Source organism: Tauraco erythrolophus, chromosome 14 (genome assembly GCF_009769465.1).
Source record: "Tauraco erythrolophus isolate bTauEry1 chromosome 14, bTauEry1.pri, whole genome shotgun sequence".
Taxonomy (NCBI): domain Eukaryota; kingdom Metazoa; phylum Chordata; class Aves; order Musophagiformes; family Musophagidae; genus Tauraco; species Tauraco erythrolophus.
In genome coordinates this window covers 13,412,875-13,435,900 of record NC_141478.1, presented here as the reverse complement: position 1 = coordinate 13,435,900, position 23,026 = coordinate 13,412,875, and the positions used below count along the sequence as shown (strand labels likewise).

The 23,026-nt window shown below is 44.3% G+C and overlaps 2 protein-coding genes across 3 annotated transcripts in view; one reads left to right on the top strand and one right to left on the bottom strand.

Annotated features, from left to right (window-relative positions):
* Nucleotides 1-288: 288 nt before the first annotated feature.
* TIPE3 (TNF alpha induced protein 8 like 3) overlaps nucleotides 289-23,026 on the bottom strand; it is a 55,520-nt gene continuing 32,782 nt past the window's right edge. The window contains exons 1-2 of one of the 2 annotated variants that reach the window (XM_086620224.1): nucleotides 9,563-9,670; nucleotides 289-2,437 (exon numbers count right to left, since the gene is read on the bottom strand). In XM_086620224.1, the coding sequence (XP_086476350.1) occupies nucleotides 1,875-2,437; nucleotides 9,563-9,566 (567 nt within the window). In that variant the 5' untranslated portion in view covers nucleotides 9,567-9,670 and the 3' untranslated portion in view covers nucleotides 289-1,874. Of the gene's footprint in view, nucleotides 2,438-9,562; nucleotides 9,671-23,026 lie in introns of those variants that run through there. The other variant, XM_086620223.1, reaches the window with a different exon arrangement.
* On the top strand, nucleotides 17,269-19,679 carry LOC147527848 (uncharacterized). The gene is given in 2 exon segments (XM_086620250.1): nucleotides 17,269-19,332; nucleotides 19,334-19,679. Coding segments are annotated over 2 exon segments (2,109 nt in total). The 3' UTR covers nucleotides 19,379-19,679.

The following is a 23,026-nucleotide window of genomic DNA, read 5'->3' as shown; positions in this document are numbered from 1 at the left end:
AATGTCTTGTGCTGCCATTTTTACTGTGCTCCAAAATGAGTTTTTCTGGGAACAGATAAAAATCCATCCAGCACAACCCTAGTGAATATGCGATCTGGGTATGTGTATTCTCAGCTGTATAAAGGCGTGATAGTCAAAATTGTTGTTGCAAGAGATACAATATAGTTATTCTGGGTTGAGGAAAGACAGAAAAATAACAAAATTTTGAACCGTTTTCTCCACCATCACAGTATTTAAGAGTTTAAATGAGAAACATAAATTTTTCTTACCCTAAAGTAATGGCTGATCAACGCTGGAAGTTTTCCTTAGAGAGGAATGGCTTTATATTTTCTTCTCTTTGTCAACTTTCAAGTACATGCATCTCTGTGTTATAATATATGTGATATGGAAGGTGTTACCTCCAGGCAATGGGATTGTCTGCTATCTGCGTCAGCTAGGAGGAGATGGTACATGATACTGAAGTGTCAGTAGATAGAGGTGAGTCTGGAGGATAAGATGTAGAGGGCAAGTTGAGGAGAGTTTTCTGAACATACTTCCTTGGCTTAGGATCAGCCAGCACCTGCCCAGCTGCAAGATTCTGCAAGTGGCAAGCTGGTGTATCTACTCTGCTCTGGTTCTCCCTCAATCCTAACAGAACTGTACAGAAACCAGTATTTCTTGGCAACATGTTTTCAGTTTGAAGACATCAGTATATTTTGTTTAAAAAAGAAAAGTCGCTGAAAACGTTCTGAACAAATAAGTCAGTCATGAAGCTCACTAGAGTCACTAAGACTGTCCTCTTAAGACTGCTGTGGGAATGCTACATTTAGATGGCACCACAAGCACAGCGAATGGAGTCCCTTGTTTATCACACCTCTGTTTTACTGTAGGCACAAATTAACATCAAGGACATGTTAAACCGAGAGTTTTATCTAGGCTGAATATTTCAAGGATAGGGGATGTAGATGTCGTTTTGTCGCTCTGTTGGTGTCTTAGTCATGCTCCTCTTCACAAGTGCAATTTCAAAATCTTCACAAAGAACATTCTGTTGCAGCAGGCAAAACAGTAAGAGCGGAAAGAGCAGCACAACCTTCAGCCTAAACTCATCTGATGTTACTGAATACGCAAACCCTGACAGTGGGCAAACCGATGTACTACTTGATCTAATTTTCTGGTTACCTTTGAGCTTGAACCACTGAGCTGCTTTTCAAAATTAAAATGACACCTTCTCTCTGTTATGAGCAGGTATGAGACAAAACTCTCTAATGAAAACATTGCTGCATAGAGCAGTTCTTTAAATTTTCTCCCACTTCTACTCAGTTTGCATTATTTGTTGTTCCCCTATTAGACTTGAATACCATGTAAAATCAGAGATGCCTTCTCATATATTGGTTCCTGATCCTTTTGAAAGGAGTGAGCTTAATCCATCACAGCCCTACTTTCTGTCTAAGCTTTTTCAGTTAGTGTGGAAATAAAAAAAAACACACGCACCCAGGGCCTGGGGGTAAATTCCATGCGTTGCTCTTTTACCTTCACCTGTCTATTTTTATGTAGCCGTGTATTTGAGTTTACTTTCTTTTTACACGTTCAGCCTTGAACACAAAGCTAGTAAGATCATGGTGTATAGCCATCTGTTTCTGAACAATATATATCGGCAGCCTCGTTCACTCGGCTCCTTGGAAAAGACTGAATTATCTGAACAAAACATTAAAATTGATAGCTTTCTGATTTAAGTTTTCCACTTCATCATGAGCCTGGTGAGCACTTTCTGATCTCTGCTGGAGACTGTAGTAAGAGACCGTGAGGAAGGAAGCTCGCTTGCTCACCATGGCTCATGAAGGGTGACCAGTTCTAGGGAGAAGTTTTTGGTTGGTTTCTTGGTTTTGAGCGTAGTTTCAAAGGACCTTCTCATCAAGTAGTTTGTTGATGCCATCGCAGATCTTTTTGAGGTATGGCCGACAATCCCCATCAAGACTGTAGAGGGCAGTTAGAAATTCCACATCTGCAAAGTGATTGAAGACGTGATTGATGCGCCCGTGGGATCTCGGTGTCAGGTGTCGATCTACTAGTTCATGCACAAGGTCCTTACATTCATTCAGAAGTTCTGCAAGAACGTTTCTATCAAAAGTGTACTCTACCTCGTAGAAACTGACAATTGTCATGGCAGTTTGGTTCAGCTTCTTCCTGAACTTGTCTACGATTTCCAGCTCCTCTTGGTTGAACTGATTATTTCGATAGAGGATCCCAATTTTTATTGCCACTTTAATTAGGTCTTTCATAATTTTATGGGCTTCCTTTTTGTTTCTGGTGTGTTCTTTTGTTACTTTGTACAGCTCATCGAAGATTTCACTGCTTGTGTCATCGATTAGCATGTTAGCCATGGTTTTGGTTGCCATTTTACTCAGGATCTTTTTTTGGGCTTGCAGTGCGAGATTCTTGGAACTGAAACAATCGGGACCTGTTTCAGGATAACAGAGAAGAGGGAAAATGTTAATTTTATTTGATGAATGATTTTCACAATCTGGTAAGAAAAGTAGCACCTGTGCTTAACTGCAATGTTATGTATGTCACTACTGATCATTACGTATTGTCATGGTTGCAGTAACGGGAACATTTCCAACACTATTTCCAGATGTCCTTGGCGTCTCAGACATCCGTGTTCAGGTCTTGCTCTCACTGAGGTTTTCTGCTTACAAATTAAGTACAGAATATTCTGGCAGGGGATATCTATGCTGGTTCTTTGCTAGTCTTTTAATTTTGAAGTTCAATATTAAAGCTTTCTTGGCAGAGAGATCCGTTGAGGTGTTGTGATCGAAATAATACATAAGCTATCAGAGATGAGCGAAATGAGATACTGACAAATAAATACACGAACCTGAAGGAATTATACTTTTGGTCAGTGGGAGGCACTGTGGTTCCACCGTTAGACTGAGCAGCAGCTGAGAGACTAAGGCTGATAAAGCAGATTCAGAAACGTGGATGTATTTTGCTTTAATCTCTAGTAATGAAGCCTTTACCATTTGTTATCAATTTGAAAAATTATAGAATGTGATTTTTTGTAAAACATGGGTGCTTCAGTGCATACAGTTCCTGCCAGATGAAAATACATCAGCTATTTGCTCTACATTTATCAAATTGCTTGGATTTTTTTTTATCTTTTACCTATCCGTGCAAGTTTCACTCAGCACCTGAGCATGTGGCTACTCCTGCTGGACTTTACCCAATGAGCTTCTGTAATTATCGGTACAGATAAATTTGACCTTCCTCTGTTTTTCATGTTAATGTTGGTATTTAACTGACCCTGTGTGGAAAAAGTACAGGAAACAGAAAGACTTCATATGAAATAATCATCCAGTTTAATACTAGGGTAGTGAATTCTCTGTTGGATCAAAGGACATTTGATCATTGTAGCCAAAGGGTGATGAGCGCGTGTATACTCGGGCTTACGGCCGGTGAGTGCCAAGTGCTGGCAGAGCAGCCTCTTTGGTACAAGGCACCTTCCTGGCCATGCCCTCGCACCTCCTCGGTGTTTGCTCACGCCCTGGAGATGCCCATCTTTCCCTGCCAGCTGGAGACCTCGCTCTGCTCGCTGGGAGACCAGAGCTGTGGCTGGTGCAAGGGGGATGGAGGTAACTGTGTCCTTCACCAGCTGCGGGGGCATCAAACCACTAAGCGATTAAAAATGAAAATAAAAATCAAAGCCTCCAATGCTGATTTGATTTGGGAGCCCGAGCGGGTCTTAGGCTGGTTGGGTGAGCTCCAGAGGCTCTTTCCAGCCTTCAGCACATGGATGCTGTCACCCCGCTGTGCAGCCGTCATCTGTTGCTCTTTGTGGTGGAGGCTGATCCGTGGCCTCACTCATGCTGCTGTGGGTTCGCCGCAGCCTCTCCTTCCTCCCTGTGCTCCCTGCATTCTCCCGTGAGGCAAAATGGGTGCTGGGTGCCAGCACTCACTTCGAGTAAATAACACTCTGAATTTAAACAGTCTACTGTTTAAATCCTATTTTTCAAGTTAGCTGGAATATTAAAGTTGTCATCTTTCTTTGTGTGCTACAGCTGTACTACTGAGCAATATGAAAGAGTAAAATTTAATTTCAACTGAATCACCACCTGGAAAAAATTTCATGTGCTTAAAAGAATTGCCTGTCATTTGGAGATAAAATTGTGGGGCTGAGCTGCTGACTGGGGGAAATAGAAAAACGGTGATTTAATCTAGAAATGATAAAACCAGGATGAAAGCATTCTTTCACTTAGCAGAACACGGGTATATAATAGTATCTGTGCTGAATAATTATGTGCATTTGACACAGTAAAATGAAGATTAATATTAGTGTCTGTTTTTGTAGTAACTATTTGCTATTAATCAAGTGGACACAGTTGTTCAGTATCTCTTTTGATTAAAACCTGAAAATAATTGCAGTAGATTTTCAGAATATTAGTTTTATTAACATTTATGGCACTTCAGCCTCCGTGTCATTTTCACCAGGTGAGAGCCCAGTTGGCTCCCACTGTGCTCAGCGCATCGCTGCAGGGAGAGCTTTGCAGAGCCATTGCAATTCTGTGGCTTGAAGCAAAGCCTGCAGTCGTGGCGTGCAGAAAGAGGTGGCTACCAAAGCACCACGTCCCTCATCGCACGCTCCACGCCCTTGTTACGCCGGTGCATCTGTGGGAGAGCCAGGACCAGCACGACCACCAGCACGTTCTCAAATACACAGGCATGCAGCTGCCCTCCCATCCATGTGATTTCTGAGACAAAATTCTATGCTCAATTAGCATATAAAAGCTTCTAATAAACTTCTCAGAAGTGAGGTTTGTCTGGCACAAAAAAAGTGGTTCTGAGGTATGTTCCTCAAAGTCCTGGCTGTCATCCCAAAACTGAACAGACTGTGATCTCCAAAGATGGGTTTCTTCCCCCGTGACACCCCTGAGTTTGGGTACCTCAAATGATGACAACACAGTTCCCAACAAAAGGTGCAAGCTCTGAAATGGGCAGTGCAGCCAGAGAGCATCAGGCTGCGTTGAACTGAGTGTTAAGGCTGGAGCGTTTTGCCGTAGCAAGTCCCAAGTGCGGGATCTGCTATTTAACAGCATCCGAGTAAGCTCCTTCTCTTCTTTCTAAAAATAAAATAAATCTGTTATTACGTTGGAGCTGCTAAACTTTTCTCTAGAAGCTGTATTCCCCTTTCCTCTATGATTTCCTTTACCAGGCCCTAATGCTAAATCCTCTCCTCTTGCATCTTGCTCTGCTTCAACCAGGACCCCAGTTTCATGCCTCCTGTATTGCTGCGGCCCCCTCCACCACTCGTGCTCCTGTCTCTCCAGCCTGTCTCACTGTGGCATCTCTAGCACCTAAACCGTACCAGCCACGAGTGCTCCGAGCCCTCAGAAACCAGGCATATCCAGATACTTTGTGCACACTCCTTTCTCCCGCCTCCTTCCGTGATTTGTGCTGCTCTGGGTATTACAAAATCCGTAATAGCTGGTAATTAGTTTCACCATTGTGACTGCTGTGTGCTCTCTCCCAGTGAACTGTACCATGCAGACAAGGTCCCAGTGGGGAAGGGCAGCACTCGGTTGGGACACAGGACAACCTTGTGCATCTGTAGCCTACTGTGGTGCTCCATGTTAAACAAGCGAGCTGCAGCCTCCTGCCACGGTCCCTGCACCACGCCAGGCCACTGCTGAGAAGCTCAGGGAGGAGGACAACTGGAGCATCCCGGCTGCACTAGCAAGGTGCCAACCTGGCCACGGGGATAGGTGCTCTGCACAGCCTCAGCTCCTGGTCTCCACCTGCCCAAGCGCTTGCTGGTGGGGTCAGACAATGTCCGCGCCACGAGGAGAAGGCAGGCAACGGTCATCAGCCCATTAGCGCAGCCCAGACAGCGGCGTGGGGGCTGTTTGCCAAGGGCTGTACGCAGCTTTGCTTCAATTCAGGGCGCGCACGGTTTGACAGCCGTGTGTCCTGGAAGGTGTGCGAGCAACTGGACTGATGGTTTGGATTCCTGCCTCCAAAATCACATAGTGCTCCGAGTCCAAGGTGACGCCTTGCCTTTCAAAGATCACAAGTGGTGAGCCGCGTGATGCAGTTCAGGCTTTCATGGGGACCGTAGGTTTATCGCGGCAGTCTTCTCTTACCGCAGCACACTGCTCGTTACACAAAATGCATCATCTTTGCCTCCTACGTACAGCAATTCTATTTTGCGCTTTCATACAGCAAAACAAATCAGCAACAACTTTATAGATGCTATTAGCTTTCAGGAACATTACACCAAAGCTAAGAAAGAAAATCCAATCTTTGAGCATACTGCTTTGCTGGGTGACTATCAGCTTCCATAACAGAAAGTCTGACATCTTAGTTTTTACCAAAGTAAGGACCAGTTCTGCCTTCAGATTTGCTTTATCCCTCTCTAGAGAGCAGCGCATGATAAAAGCTATTAAAAAAACCCCATGTGGTGGGACTGATCCTGTAGCAGCCTTCCATCCTTCCAAAAGTGCAGCTCTTCAGACCTGTATTTCCACAGCTGTGACGCCCAGCGTGTGCCTGGCTGCAGGCGGGAAGGGGGACAGGGGAGAGAGTCCCTGCGCCCGGGGGGTCCCACCGTCACGCTGCCTCCCTGCTCCCCGCTAGCACTGGCCCAGCTTCTGGCACACAGTGCTGAACACGGCAAAGATGCCTCACATCCACTAAACGTAATAACAGGATTGCTTAATAACAGAGTTGCTTAATAACAGAAGTGTGGAAAAAGTCTGGCAACTCTAGAGAGTGGATGTCAGAGTTTTATATTTTAAAGAGTTTTTGAGACTAAAATGCGAGAGCATCTGTAATATTCTTGAAATATTTGGATTCCAGATGGCTGTACCAAGTACAAAATGATTAGAACTAAATGCTCAGCAATACTATTTTCATGTAAATATCCATTCAGTCGCTCTGCACAAAACACACGGCAGAACCAGTGAACCAGAACACGCTCCGCTATGCCCAGGAGCGAGCACAGCCGACGGCTTCTGAAAGCAATTACACAGGCATGGAAACAGCTCCCCCTGAGCACACGATCCATTTCCCTCCCAGTTAGCCACTTCTTAGTCAAAGCCTTAATGAAGTCTTGCAGCCAGGCTCTTCTCTCCCCTGGCAAACGGCAGAAGGACATGTGGAGGTGAGCTCTGGGGGAGCACTGCTTCGCAGGTGAAAGGGAGAGAGCTGGAGTTCATCCACGGAGTTTCTGCGGAGTTTGCCCAGTGCATTTTTAATGGTATTGACAGGGTCGCTTGGAGAGAGAGGATACAGAGCAATTTCTTTGGCTTTGTTGCACCTGCGGAGTTACGGCTGCCCGGCAGCTGGTACTGCAGCACCAGCTGCAGCTTGTACCAGTTAATCGATTGCCTCAGCCATGGCCTTCACCTGGTCTCAAGTGAATCACACTGAGGGCGGTGTTGCCTACTGCCCTGGTGCTGGGAGTGTGATCCCAACTCCCGGCAGTGGGCTGTGCTTTCCAGCCCCTGCCAAGCAGTGTGTGTGCGTGGGGGGCACTGAGCTGGCCTGAGAGCATCCTGGAGAGGTGAGTTTGAGCTGTTCTAAGCTAAAAGACTGAGCTAAAAACATGAAGAACTGCACGACTGCAGTGGGCTCCTGCAGCCTGGCAGGAACCGGAGGTGATGGGAGTCAGAAAAGGTCCCTGCATCTGCACTCCAGCTGTGCTGTAAGTGAGCAGAGGGCTGAATCTTAACTGAACAAGAGGGAAGGATGTAGGAAAGTAAAGATGATGAAGAGGCTGAAATATTTTTAATACTCCTGAATCCTCAATTTTCAAATGCAGGGCAGCCTCTGCAGCAAAAGACAGGCTTTAAGGAGTCAGCAATGCTGCTGGAAACATGGGCATCCCTCCAGCTGCTAGGAGTAGCTCGGTCTTGTGGGAGATGGGCTAAGCCAAGGGACAGGCACGCTCTCAGAGTTTGCTACAGTAGAAGATAGCTGGGTTGTGAAAACTGCTGTAGGAATGGGCTGTTTTAATGATTTGTGTGACCCAGTTTGAATGCATCTGTGTATTTTAACCCGAGCCTGGAGAGTCTGGGAATGCCAATGGGAAGGAATGAGGCAGCTGTATCATAAAGCTCTAGCAGAGAGTTAAATGAGCAGTGAGTATCAGAACGGTTAATCCAGTGTTCCTGCTCATGTTGATAATTTACTGGGCTGGCAGCTTGTTTCTTTATAACACGTGGTTACCTGCAAAGTCTTTTTTTCTTGACATAAATAGTTAAGAAAGCATATTAACCTCTGAGGAAAATAAGAGCAGAGAGTTTTATTATGCTGTTCTGGAAAGCTACAAGGATGAGAAAAAGCTAGAGCAGATTTGGAATGGAGAATGTAGAAAAACAAACAACAAAAAAATGCAGTTGCTTAATTTGCAGCATTCAGGCAAAACATTTAGAGGTAATGAGCTGCAAACTTGTGTGTTTTACTTATCCTTTAAGTATCACTTACATGCTGTAAGATTGATTAGAAAAGTGAACTGCAGAACTCAAGATTTCAAAATAGCTCTAAAAGCAGACAGGCAAAAAAGTGCACTAAAAGCACTTCTCCTGTAGAAGTTTAGTACTGAGCAGCCAAGGAGCTGGCTGTAAGCGCATGTATTACTCTTGGACAGCTACAGGATCACTGCAGAAGAAACATTCAGTGTTTCCAGTAACTTTAAGCCAAGAAATCCAATAGACCAGATGGAATATATCGGCTTTCGGGGAGGGCCAGTTTAAACATGTGTAAGCACCAGGGGCCCAGCGCTCAAACTTTTAACACTTCTAAATTGTTACTATGAACATAAAATAATTGCTCACTTCTGTAGTGGAACAGGAGATTACAGATTGTTAATTATATGATCCTGGGAGAATGTACCGGTATCCAAACGTCTGAAGGGAGAACTTGGACGGGCTGGGAATGGCAGCAACAGCCCTGTAGAGAGGGAATATGACTGAATGGAAAAAAGAAAAAGGCAATTTTTCCTTCCAGTGCTTTATACGAGCTGCAATCATGCTGCAAAAAAGCACTGTCTGGGAATCTAGCGACTGGAATTTCCTAATGATGGTCTTATTTCAGCAGCTGGCTTGCACTTGGCATTTACTTTACTACTAATATATTGTTGCTACCTGCTGGAATGTGCCTTTCAGTACCTGGCGGAGGTGGTGGTGGGCTGGGGAGCTCTGTCTGTACGGAGAAGTGGAGCAATGCAGAACCAGTGGTTAAAATGTTCTCCTCGTCTCGGTGAGGCCTCCAGAGACCATATCCAGGGGGAGAGGAGCTCAGCTGCGGTTTCCATCGGCTCTGCCGACGCTGCCAAGGAAGAGGCTGGCTAAGCTTTTCTCCTGCTACCCCCAGCAGCTGGCTGGGAATGGAACTACCCTGCTGTATTCTCCTGTGTCTAAAAGCAGGAGCTGGCAAGCGGTGTCTGGGTAACAGCACTGTCCCGTGGCCGAAGCCGGCCCATGGTATGGAAACCTTCACAAGAGCTCCCTCGATCACCTGGCAGAGCTGACACGCTGCTGGGATTTTGTACAGCTGCTATTTGATGTTACAAATGAGACATTATACTCACTCATATCCTGGAAACTTGCATCCAGCTTGTGAGAGAGGAAACCCTGCCCTGATGAAAAGGCCCAATGAGGATCATCTCTGTGCACGCTGTCCCTGAGCCACAACCCAAATGGAGGCACCCACCAGGCAGCAGCTGCTTTGCTCGTCACCCAGCCCTCGGGTCCCGCCTGCGAGCAGCCAAGTCACCTCTCTGGAAGTGGCTACCAACACTCTTAATTTTTTTAATTTGGCAACATACACCAGAACCGAAACCTAAACCAGGCTGAAGCCTAGGGAATGGTATCTTCGAAGGGTGACTTTCAAGTGCTCCATTTCAGTGCTGCACCTCCCACTTTGTAGCAGGCAGGGGAGCTCTGCCAAGGCAGCAAACTCATCTGCTTAACTTCTGGCAGTGGGTGGCAAGCGTAAACTACACAGGACTCGCTCACGCAGCACCCCACGGCACACACACACAGAGCGAACGAGGCTTTGCTCTTATCTGGAAGTGCTCAGATGTTTCAGAAACAAGCAGGTCTGTCTGCCAGGAGCGATAGTAAAATACTGTCGTGTTTGGGCTTTTTAAGCTTCGCTGTACAACTAAAAAGAGGTTTTGATAAACTGACCACTGTATTTTCTAAACAGGCTTAAAGTCTTTCAGTGTCAGCTCGTTATGTTGACAGCAAGTGCAAAATACATTGAAAAGACTGAACATCCCTACCGTAGAAATCTGGCTGGTGCTGCAAGACAAAACACTTGCACACTGGCAGCAAAGATTTGACAAGGGAGATTTGCCATAAATCGAGTCATAATAGAACAAGGTATCACCTGGCCTGATCTTTAGGGAATGAGACTGCAGGAGGATTGGTTACTACCTGTTGCAATGACCTATTGATTCTGTTTCTGTTTTTTGAGACAGATGTTGTGATTATATCAGTGTGTTTATTTGTTTGTTTTTTCTTTAAATGCTAGCTTCGGTCAAAAAAGGTCTTTTAGAGTGGAGAAGCATGCTGGCATATCCAAAACACTAGAGCAGGATTGTAGGTAAGCAGGAATAGCTCACAAAACCCAGCAGATAGCGCTTTGGTGGCAATAGGGGACATCTCGAATTGGTTAGGATTTATTGGCCTTCAGACTGTCAGTTTTGCCCCTACCAGTATATGCTATATAGCAAATCCTGGGCATTAAATGTTGAAGAGTTTAACTGCAGTCTCTGAAACATTCTGTGTTTAATCTCCTTTGTCTTCTCCACATCTACCACGTCTTACACTTTCCTTTCAAAGACGCTGCATTTAGAAATGAGGTATCATGGTGACTGTGTAGCAAAAATGTCTAATTAGATGAAAAATTATTATCTCATAGGAAAACTATACTTGCTTTAATGTCTGACCATGTAATTTTTCACAACAGGACAGTAACGAGTTCCTTGATATGTGCTAAGGAACTGTTTATTGCTTAGATGGGACAGAGTCTCTGGGAAAGCATCCAGCATACAATGACTGATAAACCAATTATCTTGTTGAGGAAAAAAGCCTCACAGGCTTCTTTAGAAGGACTCAACCATCACATTCTTCCACACAAAAGTAACAATTATCTAGAAAAGAAAGGATTTCCTTGCCAAAGTATTATTTGCCACTGGGACTCTTAAAAGCCGTGAAAAACCTTTCAAGGCCTTGCAGCTATCTTGTTTTTATCCAGATGCAATTATTGTAGCAACTTCTGTTTGTACATGATCTGTAGCACTCGCTTGTAGAACTACTTTACGATCAGTTTCCAGACTGGTAGATACTGGTTTGAGGAAAAACTTGAAGAGAAAAAAAAAATTGCAAACACTGAATAATGGAGAATCCAGCCTGTGTTATCTAAGTATGAGGGATACAGCTAAGCATCCTGGAAGCCAGCAGCAGGAATAGCCTCACTTACAGCTGCTGAGGCTTTCTGTTTTCAGTACATACAAACTCTTTTGCTCCAGGAATGCAGTGACAACTTAGTCTCTCCCCTTGCCTCTTTAAAACAAACAAAAATCTCCCAAAGCACACAGAGAGAAAACAGAGCCAGGACAGACTGTGCACAACTACACAGCAGGTGCTTTCCACATGTTACATCTGTGCTTCAGTATCTACTTGCAGTGGCCCAGAAGCAAATCTCCTGATTCAACCTCTGGCCATGTTTTCCTGGTATAGACAGAGTATTTGGTGCCTGGGAGCAGCTATGCCCTTCTTCTGATGTTTGAATGTCTGAACGCTGTGACGCTTGTGACAGATCCTGGGGGAGTCGAATGTGATTTCATGAAGGACTGGGATTCTTCACCAGGATGCAGGAACTCTTCTGTGTATTCTTTCACACACTCTCTCTGGGAGGGTGAGGGAAAGAGAAGGGCTATGGAGGTATCTGTGCTTTTTCTGGGCTTGGTAATTACCAGTCATCGCTCCTGGTTAACAGGAGGTGCACGTTTCCCTATGCTTCTGTAGCTCAAATGCTTACTATTCCTTCCGCAGCAGGGTCTCTTTAGCATACAGGAGCCAATTGTTCCCAGTAGGAACATCATCATATGCTGTTAGTAAAGCAAGGCCTGGCAATATCAGCCTAAATATTAAACAAGGTCTCAGTGCAACATGTGTGCTTTAAACAGATGAAGTGCAGCTAAGACTGAGGCTATTGGGTACCAATTCATTCTTCTTCCCTCCACCCCCCTTATTTCTCATCCTCTCAGGAAGAAAATTATGAGGGTTTATTTTTGTGCCTTGAAGTTGCTTGTTGTTGCAGTACACTGCTCTTTCTCCAGAGATATAATGTCCTTGCTTTTTACATAGAGTAATTCTATTTTTGACTCTAATATGCTAAGAATGGCATGAAAAATAACCACGTCTATGCTCTAGGGATGTACAAAATTCCATGAGAAAGCAAGCAAGTGGGACCCCAAGGACAGCTGGTCCAAAGATGCTGTGAAACTCCAAGATGGTATTTCTCTGTAGCTTAATATGAGGCTGAAAGGAAATGGGAGAAAAAAGTATTTCTGCAAAACCAGGTCAAGGTGAATAAACTTTTAAAAAACACGCAATAAGCTGCAACTGCAGAAGGTGTCAAGCTGCAGCTGACCTGGAGGTCCCCAGCTGTGCTGGGCTGAGCTCTGCCACATCCACAGGGAGAAGATGGGACTTGGCAGCTCCGGCACCGCATCCCTGCAGAACTGCACCAGCATCTCTGCAGAGCATATGATTCGTTTCACCGTCCTCCAGCATGCTGCTCAGATACATCAAAATAGCCCACCTTGTCCCACGGAGGGGGAGTGATTGGAAGCAAAATTGGAATTCTCTCTTGTGTGTGGGGTGGTGTGGTTTTTTTTTTTTTAAACAAAACAACCACTGTCAATACTACTTAGCTTTCTTTGCTTGAAATGCTTTGAGGACACCGACACAGTGCGAGTGCTGGGGTAGGGGTAACCGAACAGTGTGCGTGTAAATGAGAAGAGGCCAAGGGAAGTGGAGGGGGAAGACAGGCTGTTTAAGCTTGGAATTGATTTAAGTTAATGGCATCTGCGTATCTGGCAAACGATGGAGATGTTTTGGGTTTTTTTTTGTTTGTTTGTTTGTTTTGTTTTGTGGGTTTTTTTTATGAACACCACGTGCTATTGTTTTACTGCCTTGGTATTTGCTTGCTTGACCACTAAGTTTTGAATTAAGGAGGTGATGGATAGGAGGGAAATAAAAATGGCAGAGATCAGGTACATCTGGAAAAATGTACTGTGGGTCCCTAAATAAAACACCAGAGGAGCTCTTAATCTTCCCAATTAACTCCAGCCATGGTTCCAAACTCTGTTTAAACTAGAGAAGAAAGTCAAATGAGGGGAAGATAGAGGGGACAATAGTGGCAGGAAGTGTCTGATAGCAGTTAATTCTCCCAAGTCAGGAGCAGGCACTCTAGAATGATCACAAAATATTTAAAACTATTAAGAAAAGAAAGTTTAATTACCCTTATGCATAATCTATTTATTGTCTCATTTTTATTGTTTGCTTGTTATGTTCTTTGGGGAGTCAATTAATTAAAAGAAAAAATATTTCGAAGATGCTGGTTAGCACTTATTATTCAGCTACTAGTCACAGGAGTGTGGAAGATGAGGGCTTACAGGTTATAACACGTTTGGACCTGCTGTTTGGCAGCCAACGAATAGGGACAGCCATGGCCATAATACAGCTGGAAGAGCAGGACTGTGATGTGACTATCACTAAAGAAAACAAAGGATGCCAAACCTGCTGCAGCATGAGGGCCTGACAGGGGCATCAGGGAGATTAAGTGTGACTTATTCTGTGACTGATGGATGTTATTAAACAAACAAACAAACAACCTGCCCAAATAACAAAACAAAGACCAACCAAACCAAACTAAAACTCTTGATAGAAAAGACTCTGCAGGTGTGAAAGTCAATTGCTAAAGAAGTATTCTTCTGAACCCTCACCTTGAGTCAAGCCTAGTTATAATATTTTGTATGTCACAGCACCGTTACTTACAAGGTATGTGGGTGCTACCTGTGTCTGGGTATTTATGACAGTTTTAATTTCTTACATGAATGTGAAGACCTAGATATTTAAAGGCATCTAATGTATCACTAAGTGCAGTCCAAAGTTTTAATTCCTAGTCTGAGAATATTCAAGAGGGAGGGAAAAAGGACTACAATCAATCTGGAGGACATACTGCAACTTGAGTCTTTTGAGGTAAAGAAAGTGCTCCCAATTAATTCACCACTCGCCATACCAGTGACCCGCCTCCTGGCTGCGGAGCATCCCTTGCTCTCTGTGCCCGATGTCCTTCTGCCCCTGCACACGGAGCCATGCACCGTGTCCTGCTCTGTGCCCCGCGGCAGGCTGGAGAGAGTTTCAGCTTTTCTGACCCTCGTTTTCAACTATTACACTTTGCTTTCCGTAACAGGTTGCAGGACAGGCCCAGGCTCTGCCCGCACAATGCCGGCGGTGAGGAGGTCATTGCTGTTTGAAGCAGACAGTTTTGCTTCACCCAGCTCCAAATAGCTGATACTTTGTGCTGCAGCTTTACAGCTCCAGCATGATACCAGATGGGAATGTTGCTTGTGCAAGTCCATAAAAGACCTGAGGGCATCCTCCCCTTCTGAGTAAAAGCTGCTGATAATATCAGTGTCTGGATGGTGCCTGCTTTGGTTTCTTTTAACTCATTTGAAGTAATTTTTTTCCATCCACTAAAAGTTTAAAGTTTCTTTAGACACTTCTAACAGGCAATCCAACTATGGCCTTGCTGAAACAAAACCTGTTTGCTGTTTGATAATAACCATCAGAATTGATGTTGTAGAATCCATCTTCAAGAAGTTAGTTCAATGGCATAGTTATAAATGAACCACTGGTGTTACAAGTTTAAAAAAAATAATTTTTTTTTTTGTAAATGTTATCTGCTTATCCTGGCTGACAAGCAAATGAGTAAATTCCTTTTCCTTGTAGTTTAGGGTTTTTTTTCCCTTCTTCAGGGGAAGAGATCGGATTAAGCATGTGCTATACTGAAATAGCTGCCCACGCACAAACACTGGCACTTTGCATAGCTTTACAAGAAAAATCTAAACAACGTGTCAATACTGTTGATCCAGGGTGAAATGAATGTCTTGTTTTCAGTCTGAAAATGCTAGAAAAGTATTTCTTAACAACAGCAAAGCTGAAACTGAAAAGGCAAAAGACACAAATACTTAAAAAGAGAGTCTGCTTATGCCTGTTTGCTGTTGTTCCCAAAAGAGGACAACAAAACTAGAAGAGTCTCCATTTACTTATTGTTTTAAACAATGCTCTACTGTTTGTCTGATTATTATTATTTTTTTTTAAAGATTTTTACAGTTGCAGAATATTAGGCTGTGTGGAAACCTTGTCTTTATTTTAGGGAAGTTTTTTGGTGTTTTTTTCTTCCCTCCTCCCTCTAGAGAAAGATTAGCTGCTGGGGTGATGGCCAACCTAGATTTTAAGTGGAAAACTCCTGACCAAAGGGAAAATTAATGCTGGTCAATGCAGCTGGGATTCATCAAGCTCTCCATCTCTTTTTGTGCATCTGATTAGGGATTTATTGGTAGGAAGAAAGCACATGTTGCCTCATGCCTCAGACGTGATCTATAACCCTGTTTTCCTTTAAGATGAAGCCTGATTTGGACTTCAATATATCCTCTGTGTGATCTGCTCTGCACTGCTCATCTGCAGTTTCAGGTCAAGCATCTGATCAAGATGCACAAAACACTAAGAATGGAGTATGTGATGACTTCCATCCCTATGAAAAAAGACACAGACTCATGAATTAGACCACCTGCTGTATCCTCCATAGTTGTTCTCTGAAATACTGTCATACAGACTGACCAGTTTTTATCCAGCGTTTTCTTTAATAGAAAGGAATAATTTTTAAACCATGAAAAACTCAGTATAGCCTAATGAAAATATAAGCTGAATGTTAGAGTAAGAGCAGAAGATTATGTCCTGTGGAAGGCTACAAAACTCAGTAAGGTGGATTTGCAGGTCAATTCTGTTCCGCCTTGGCTCAAGCTTTGCATGAATAATATCTGCCAAAAGTCACAGTCTCTTGCTGATCTACACTAACAAAAGAAAAAATCCTGAGGTTATACTGGAAAAAAGGGAGGAGGAACTAGACTACAAATGATGGTTTCCTTGTTACGGGTTTAAACTGAAGTGCTAAGCATGGCATCAATATTTTCACAGCTATCTAACTGATCCGAGCAGCATAAATAATATCTTACAGTCAAAACTCCTGTAGAGGGTAAATGCTAATGAAGATGATCTGGTTTTGCACTCTTGTTCATTGTGTGTATGCATACTGCAAAACATATCATAACAGAAGGAGTATCCTGATAACAGGAATGCCTTCTCTGTCATCACGGAGTCTGTAATAACAGTTTATCAGCAGTAGCCGTAACCACTCATGGTGCAGAAGTTTAAGCGCAACTCTTTATTTCAGAAAAGCAGAAATGGAAAAGTACTGAAATGGTCAAGATGGTTCTTAGGAGGCCTGTTGCATTGTTCTGAGGCATGTGAGTACCAGCAATGTGTTGTGGTTTTATATATACATAAGTATCCTCACTCTATGATATTTCAGGTATATGGAGTTGTGGGAACTACGGCTGGTCCGCGGATCCCAGGACAGAAGATGAAGAAACTGGCCTTGGAGAAATTGCTGTGTACTCCTGCAGACCTGAAAATTCCCTGAACAGAAGTGCAAAACAACTTGCAGGTGCTTGGGAGAGCCAGGGAGCCGTAAGATAAAGAGGAACTGTATGATAAGAGACTGGACTGTGGTTTTGCACTAATTGTGTGATGTAATGAATTTGGCTTAAGTTATGTAGAGCATGTGATCACCAATCATGTATTAGGCTAAGGCGCGTGAACAGCTGTAGTTAACCAACCGCCTAATTGCTTATGTCGCGTGCACTGTTAGAATTAGTATAAAGGCGTGCTGGAACTTGCAAGGATTAGATTAATTAATTATATAATAAATCAATACTGCTTGAACCTGTGTATGTCGTGTCCGTCTCAACAGCGACATACAGCAACATCTGGTGACCCTGACGTGATTCACCAGGACATGAACTTTTGGACCACAGGGCGAAGTGCGGTGGAGACGGAGCCCAGCGTAGCCTGAGAGCGGCGGGGAAGCTGCGAATTGATCCGGATCGACTTAGACTTTGACACCTGGGACAGGTGAGCCGCTGGGAACGGGATAATGGGAAATAGCCTCACAAAGGAGGAGGAAGCCGTCCATTCTTTGTGGATGTTAATATTGAAAAGAAAAGGACTGAAAGTATCTAATAATAACCTCCAAAAAATGTTATTGTGGGCGCAGCGACAAGGGCTTGAAGCAAACTCTGCCACAGCATTCAGTGTGTCTGTTTGGCAAGCCCTGGGGAAGAAACTATTTGATGCTGCTACCAGTGGGGAAAAAGAAGCTGTGGACTTATTGACAACGTGGCGATCATTTTTAGAGGCCTTGAAAGACTTAAAGTCTGAGCACGATAAAGCAGAGGATAAGACGGACTCTGTTCCGATAACCTCTTCTGCAGCAAGTGAGGTTGTGGGAGAGACTTCTAAAGTGAATGACAGCTCAGCTGGGAGGTTACCGCCTGTGCCTAAGCCGAGAAAAAGGTTGCTGAAATCCGCTCGTTTAGTGGAGCCGGACTCCCTGGGAGCGTACGTATCCCCCGCAGAACAGCTAAAGGCGGCGGAAAAATCTTCAGGAACGTATGTGTCCCCTGCAGCACAGCTAAAAGCGGCAGAAAAATTTACTCCCTACAAGTTGCCTTGGCAGCAGCTGCAAGAGGCAAAAGAAAAATATGCAGCTTCTAAGGTTGAAACATGCTCTCTCCCTTCTCCATTGAATTCCTCTGATATTGAGGAGACAGAGGACAAACAAATACAGGATCAGTTATATCCCCCTTTACTGGAGAGTGACGGAGAGGATGATCCTAAGAGAGATTTTGCTGAGATGCCCACTATTTCTGCAAAGCAGGTGGGAAAACAGGGGGATCTACCGTGTCGGCCTCCCTTACCCCGGTCATGGGAGTTGCCATCTGCTACAGTGATGGTTCAGCCACATAATGCAGTACGTTTTTGGGATGCGGTTAGGAAAAAAGCAGTGGAGGCTGGAGACTGGGACTTGACTGAAGCACTGGGGGCACCGGTCAATAAGGATCTGCCTGTGATGGAAATAAAGGGAGGACCTAGTACATGCCCTGTGGAGTTAGCCCTCCCAGGTTCTAATCAGCCCAATCAACATGTGGGGTGGTCATGGAAAGTTATACAGGATATGCAGAAGGCGGTAGCTCAGTATGGACCGAATTCCCCAGCAGTGACACAATTGTTGCGATTATTGAGTTTAGAGGTATTGGTGCCATACGATTTTCAACGTTTGGCTCAAATTATGTTTCAGCCAGTACAGCGCTCGGTTTTTATGAATGTTTGGAGACAACAGGCCGATCATCAAGCATTGCAAAATATGCAGTTGCCCCAAGGTGACCCTTGTCACGGTGTAGGTGCAGATGTGTTGATGGGAATGGGTCAAGTGTTTAGTAATCCGGCAGCTCAAGCACAGTGGCATCCCCAAATTCTTGTGCAAATTAAGCAAATAGGGATGCAAGCTTTGATGCGCACGGCAGAAATGGCAGAGCCTAAGGCAAGATATTCAACAATTAAACAAGGGGTCAGGGAACCTTTCTTACAATTTGTGGAAAAATTGCAAGGGGCTATAGAAAAACAAGTATTTGACAACAGTTTGCGAGCCCTGTTAACAAAGCAGTTGGCGAGAGATAACGCCAACCCTGACTGTCAGAGAGTTATTGAGACATTGCCGGGGGACCCCTCCTTAGAGGAAATGGTTATTGCGTGTGCTAAAGTCGGGTCTGTAGAGCATAAAATGACTGCACTGGCCACCGCCCTAGCTGCCTTGCGTGTTCAGGAGCAGAAGTGTTATAGATGTGGAAACCTGGGACATATAATATCAGAGTGCCCAGGACTGAAAGGCCAAAGGCTGACAATAAATGCCGGAAAAGTTAATGGCTCAGTGCCAGTTACTTGCCATAAATGTGGAAAAATAGGTCATTTTGCTAAACAATGTCGATCAAAGTTTTATGCTACCGGTCAGCCAATTCCGGGAAACGGCAAAAAGAGCGCGAGGGGGCGCGCGCAGACACAAATGCCCTACAGTCCTGGCAACCCTTTTGCGGGAGCAATGCAGCATCCACAAACCAATCCACAAACTTATGCGACAAACTATCAGGAAAGACAGTCGGAGCTGCCGGGATGGATGTATCCATCGCCGACACAGTAACAATAAATAATTGTCAAATTCACAAAGTGCCTTTGGATGCATGGGGACCAATCGGTAAAGGACTTAGTGCTTTGTTAATAGGACGATCAAGTGGCACCTTGCAAGGGTTGATAGTGCATGTAGGACTGGTTGATGCTGATTATACAGGACAGATCTGTGCTATGGTATCTACTGCGACACCACCAGTAACTATTGTTAAAGGGACTCGAATTGCTCAACTTGTGCCCTTTGTGAGTTGTGTTCCTAAAACAGAGCAAACTGTTCGGGGCAACAACGGATTTGGATCTACGGGGAAACCATCTGGTTTTTGGTCCCAGACTGTCACCGACAAGAGACCACAAATGACGTGCACACTTACAATGGATCATGCAACCCCATCGCAGACAAAACTAATGGGTTTGTCGGACACAGGAGCTGATGTTACTATCATTGCACAGCGTGACTGGCCTTCCACCTGGCCTCTAGTGTCAAATAGTGCGGGAGTAATGGGTCTTGGGGGGGTTGCTAACAGTTTTATGGCCGCCAAGCCTGTCCTTATTAGTAACCCTGAGGGACAGAAGGCCACTATTAGACCATATGTGACCACAGCACCCTTAAATTTGTGGGGGAGGGACTGCCTTGGACAATGGGGCATAAGAATTACAACGGATTTTTAGCAGGGGTCACTGTGCTGCAGGGCGTGACACAGCCCACACTGGCATTAACATGGTTAACAGAAAAGCCTGTTTGGGTGGACCAGTGGCCCCTCAATCAAGAAAAACTCACAGCCCTGCACCTTCTGGTTAAAGAGCAATTGGTAGCAGGACATATAGAAGCCTCTCACAGCCCCTGGAACACACCTGTGTTTGTGATAAAAAAAGAAATCAGGAAAATGGCGTTTATTGCATGATTTAAGAAAAATCAATGAGGTGATGGCAACAATGGGGGCCTTGCAACCAGGGTTGCCCTCACCAACTATGATTCCAATGCAATGGGAAATTGTAATATTGGATTGAAAGGATTGCTTTTTTACTATTCCTCTTGCTAACCAGGACATGGAGAAATTTGCATTCACAGTGCCTTCAGTGAATAACGGTGAACCAGCCAAAAGGTATCATTGGAAAGTTTTACCACAAGGTATGAAAAATTCACCCACTATTTGTCAGTGGTTCGTGGCAAAAGCCTTAAGCCCTATTCGAGCTGCATTTCCATCAGGGTATTGTTATCATTATATGGATGACATCTCACTAGCTGCACCTTCGCAGGTAATGCTGGCTGAAATGGAGGCTGAAGCACGAAAGTCATTACAATACCATGGATTGGTGATTGCCCCAGAAAAAGTGCAACGCCAGCAGCCATGGTTGTACCTGGGTATCAAGGTGTTAGATCAGACGGTAATGCCACAACCAATTCAGTTGCAAATAAAGGTAAAAACCCTGAATGATGTACAAAAACTAGCAGGGATGATTAATTGGGTCCGACCTTATTTGGGCTTGACGCCTTCCAAATTACAACCGCTCTTGGAGTTGTTAAAAGGGGACTCGGACCTTTCTGCACCACGAGTTCTAACTCCAGAAGCAAAACAGGTGATTGAAGAGGTAGAACAGGCAATCATGCAGAAACATGTATGGAGGATCGATCTAACTGTATCAGTGCAAGTGTTTGTTTTGATAGATGATCTGATACCTTTTGCAATGCTTGCACAGTGGAATTCTGATTGGCAAGATCCTTTGCATGTTTTGGAATGGGCTTTTTTGCCTTTTAAAACTAAAAAAACTGCTCCCGGACTTTTTGAACTTTTAGCTCAAATTATTATGAAAACTAGAGCTCGCTGTGTAGAATTGTTGGCAAGAGATCCTGAGAACATTGTGATACCAGTAAAAAGCGAATATTTTGAATGGTGCCTTGCCAACAGTTCAGCACTTCAAGCAGCAATGACAAATTATACAGGTCAAATTAGTTATCACCTGCCCTCACATCCATTAATAAAAATGGGTGGCCAGATTCGATTTGCACAAAAACAATTAAGTTAATCTGACCCTGTGCCTGGTCCCACGGTGTTCACTGACGGTTCAGGAAAAACAGGGAAGGCTGCTATTGCCTGGTATGATGGACATCAATGGCAGAACAGAGTGGAACACCAGGAAGGCTCTCCTCAGATTGTTGAATTGAGGGCCATGACTATGGTATTTCAGCAATTTTCTTGTCCTGTTAATGTTGTTACTGATTCGGCCTATGTGGCTGGGTTAGTGCAACGGTTAGACAAGGCTGTCCTTAGCCGTGTTACTCAAGAAAAACTTTTTGGAATTTTAAAACTATTATGGACTGAAATTCAAAAGTGACATTCTCCTTACTATGTATTACATATAAAGAGTCATACGAACCTCCCTGGTTTTTTGGTGGAAGGAAATGCAAGAGCAGATGCACTAGTATCAGGCGTAGCAATGGGACCTTCTCCAAACATTAAACAACAAGCTATTGTTTCTCATCAATTTTTTCATCAGGGTTATTGAGCCCTGAGACGACAATTTCGCTTGTCCAATGCTGAGGCTCGTGCTATTGTTGCTGCATGCCCTGACTGTCAAGGCCAACATGTCCCTCACTACTATGGGGCCAACCCTAGAGGGTCATGGGCCCTCCAGATCTGGCAAACAGATGTTACTCATATTGTTGAATTTGGCAGATTAAAATTTGTCCATGTATCTATTGACACGTTTTCTTCGGTCATCATTGCTACTGCTCACGCGGGAGAAACTGCCAAAGATGCCATTTGCCATTGGCAACGGGCTTTTTCTATTGCTGGAGTCCCGCATCAGATAAAAATGGATAATGGTCCAGCTTATGTATCTCAAAAGGTTAATTCATTTTTACAGCTGTGGGGTGTGATTCATGTTACTGGTATCCCTCATTCTCCCACTGGACAAGGTATTGTTGAACGTGCTCATGGCACATTAAAATGGCTTCTGCAAAAACAAGAAGGGGGAATGGCAGGGGATCCTCCAGAGGCTCGACTGAACAAAGCTATGTATGTCCTGAATTTTTTTACAGGTCTCTGATGATTCTCAGGAACCCCCGATAATACGTCACTTTGGCTCACTAACCACCACCTGTGGGATGTCCCCAGGAGCCAAAGTTAGGGTTCGGGATCTACAGACAGGTCAGTGGTCTGATCCCTGTGATCCGATAACCTGGGGTCGAGGGTATGCTTGTGTCTCGACAGATGGTGGTCCCCGGTGGGTTCCTGCTTGTTGTGTCCGGCCTGTGGTGGAAAGCTTATCTCGTTGAAGCATGGACATTGGCTGAGTAAGCAAGCCAATGTTACGTCAATAGTATTGAGTGATTTATTAACTGATGCTGATAGTGTTAGGCATGCTACACTGCAAAATAGAGCTGCAATTGTTTGTCTTTTATTGTTAGTGCAAGGAGATAGATGTGAAGATTTTGAGGGAATGTGGTTTTGTATGGGACTGGCTGAATAAATTGCTCAGAGGATGGGATTGCCCAGCTGGTTGTTATCATTGCTAAAAACAAGGTTGCTGATTCTGATCATTGTTGTACTTGTGTTATTAATATTGCCCTGTCTGGACAGTTTGCTGCAAAGGGCCCTGCAGCAAGCTGTCAGAGCAATTTCTTTTAGCACAAATACAAAAAGGGGGAATTGTGGGAACTACGGCTGGTC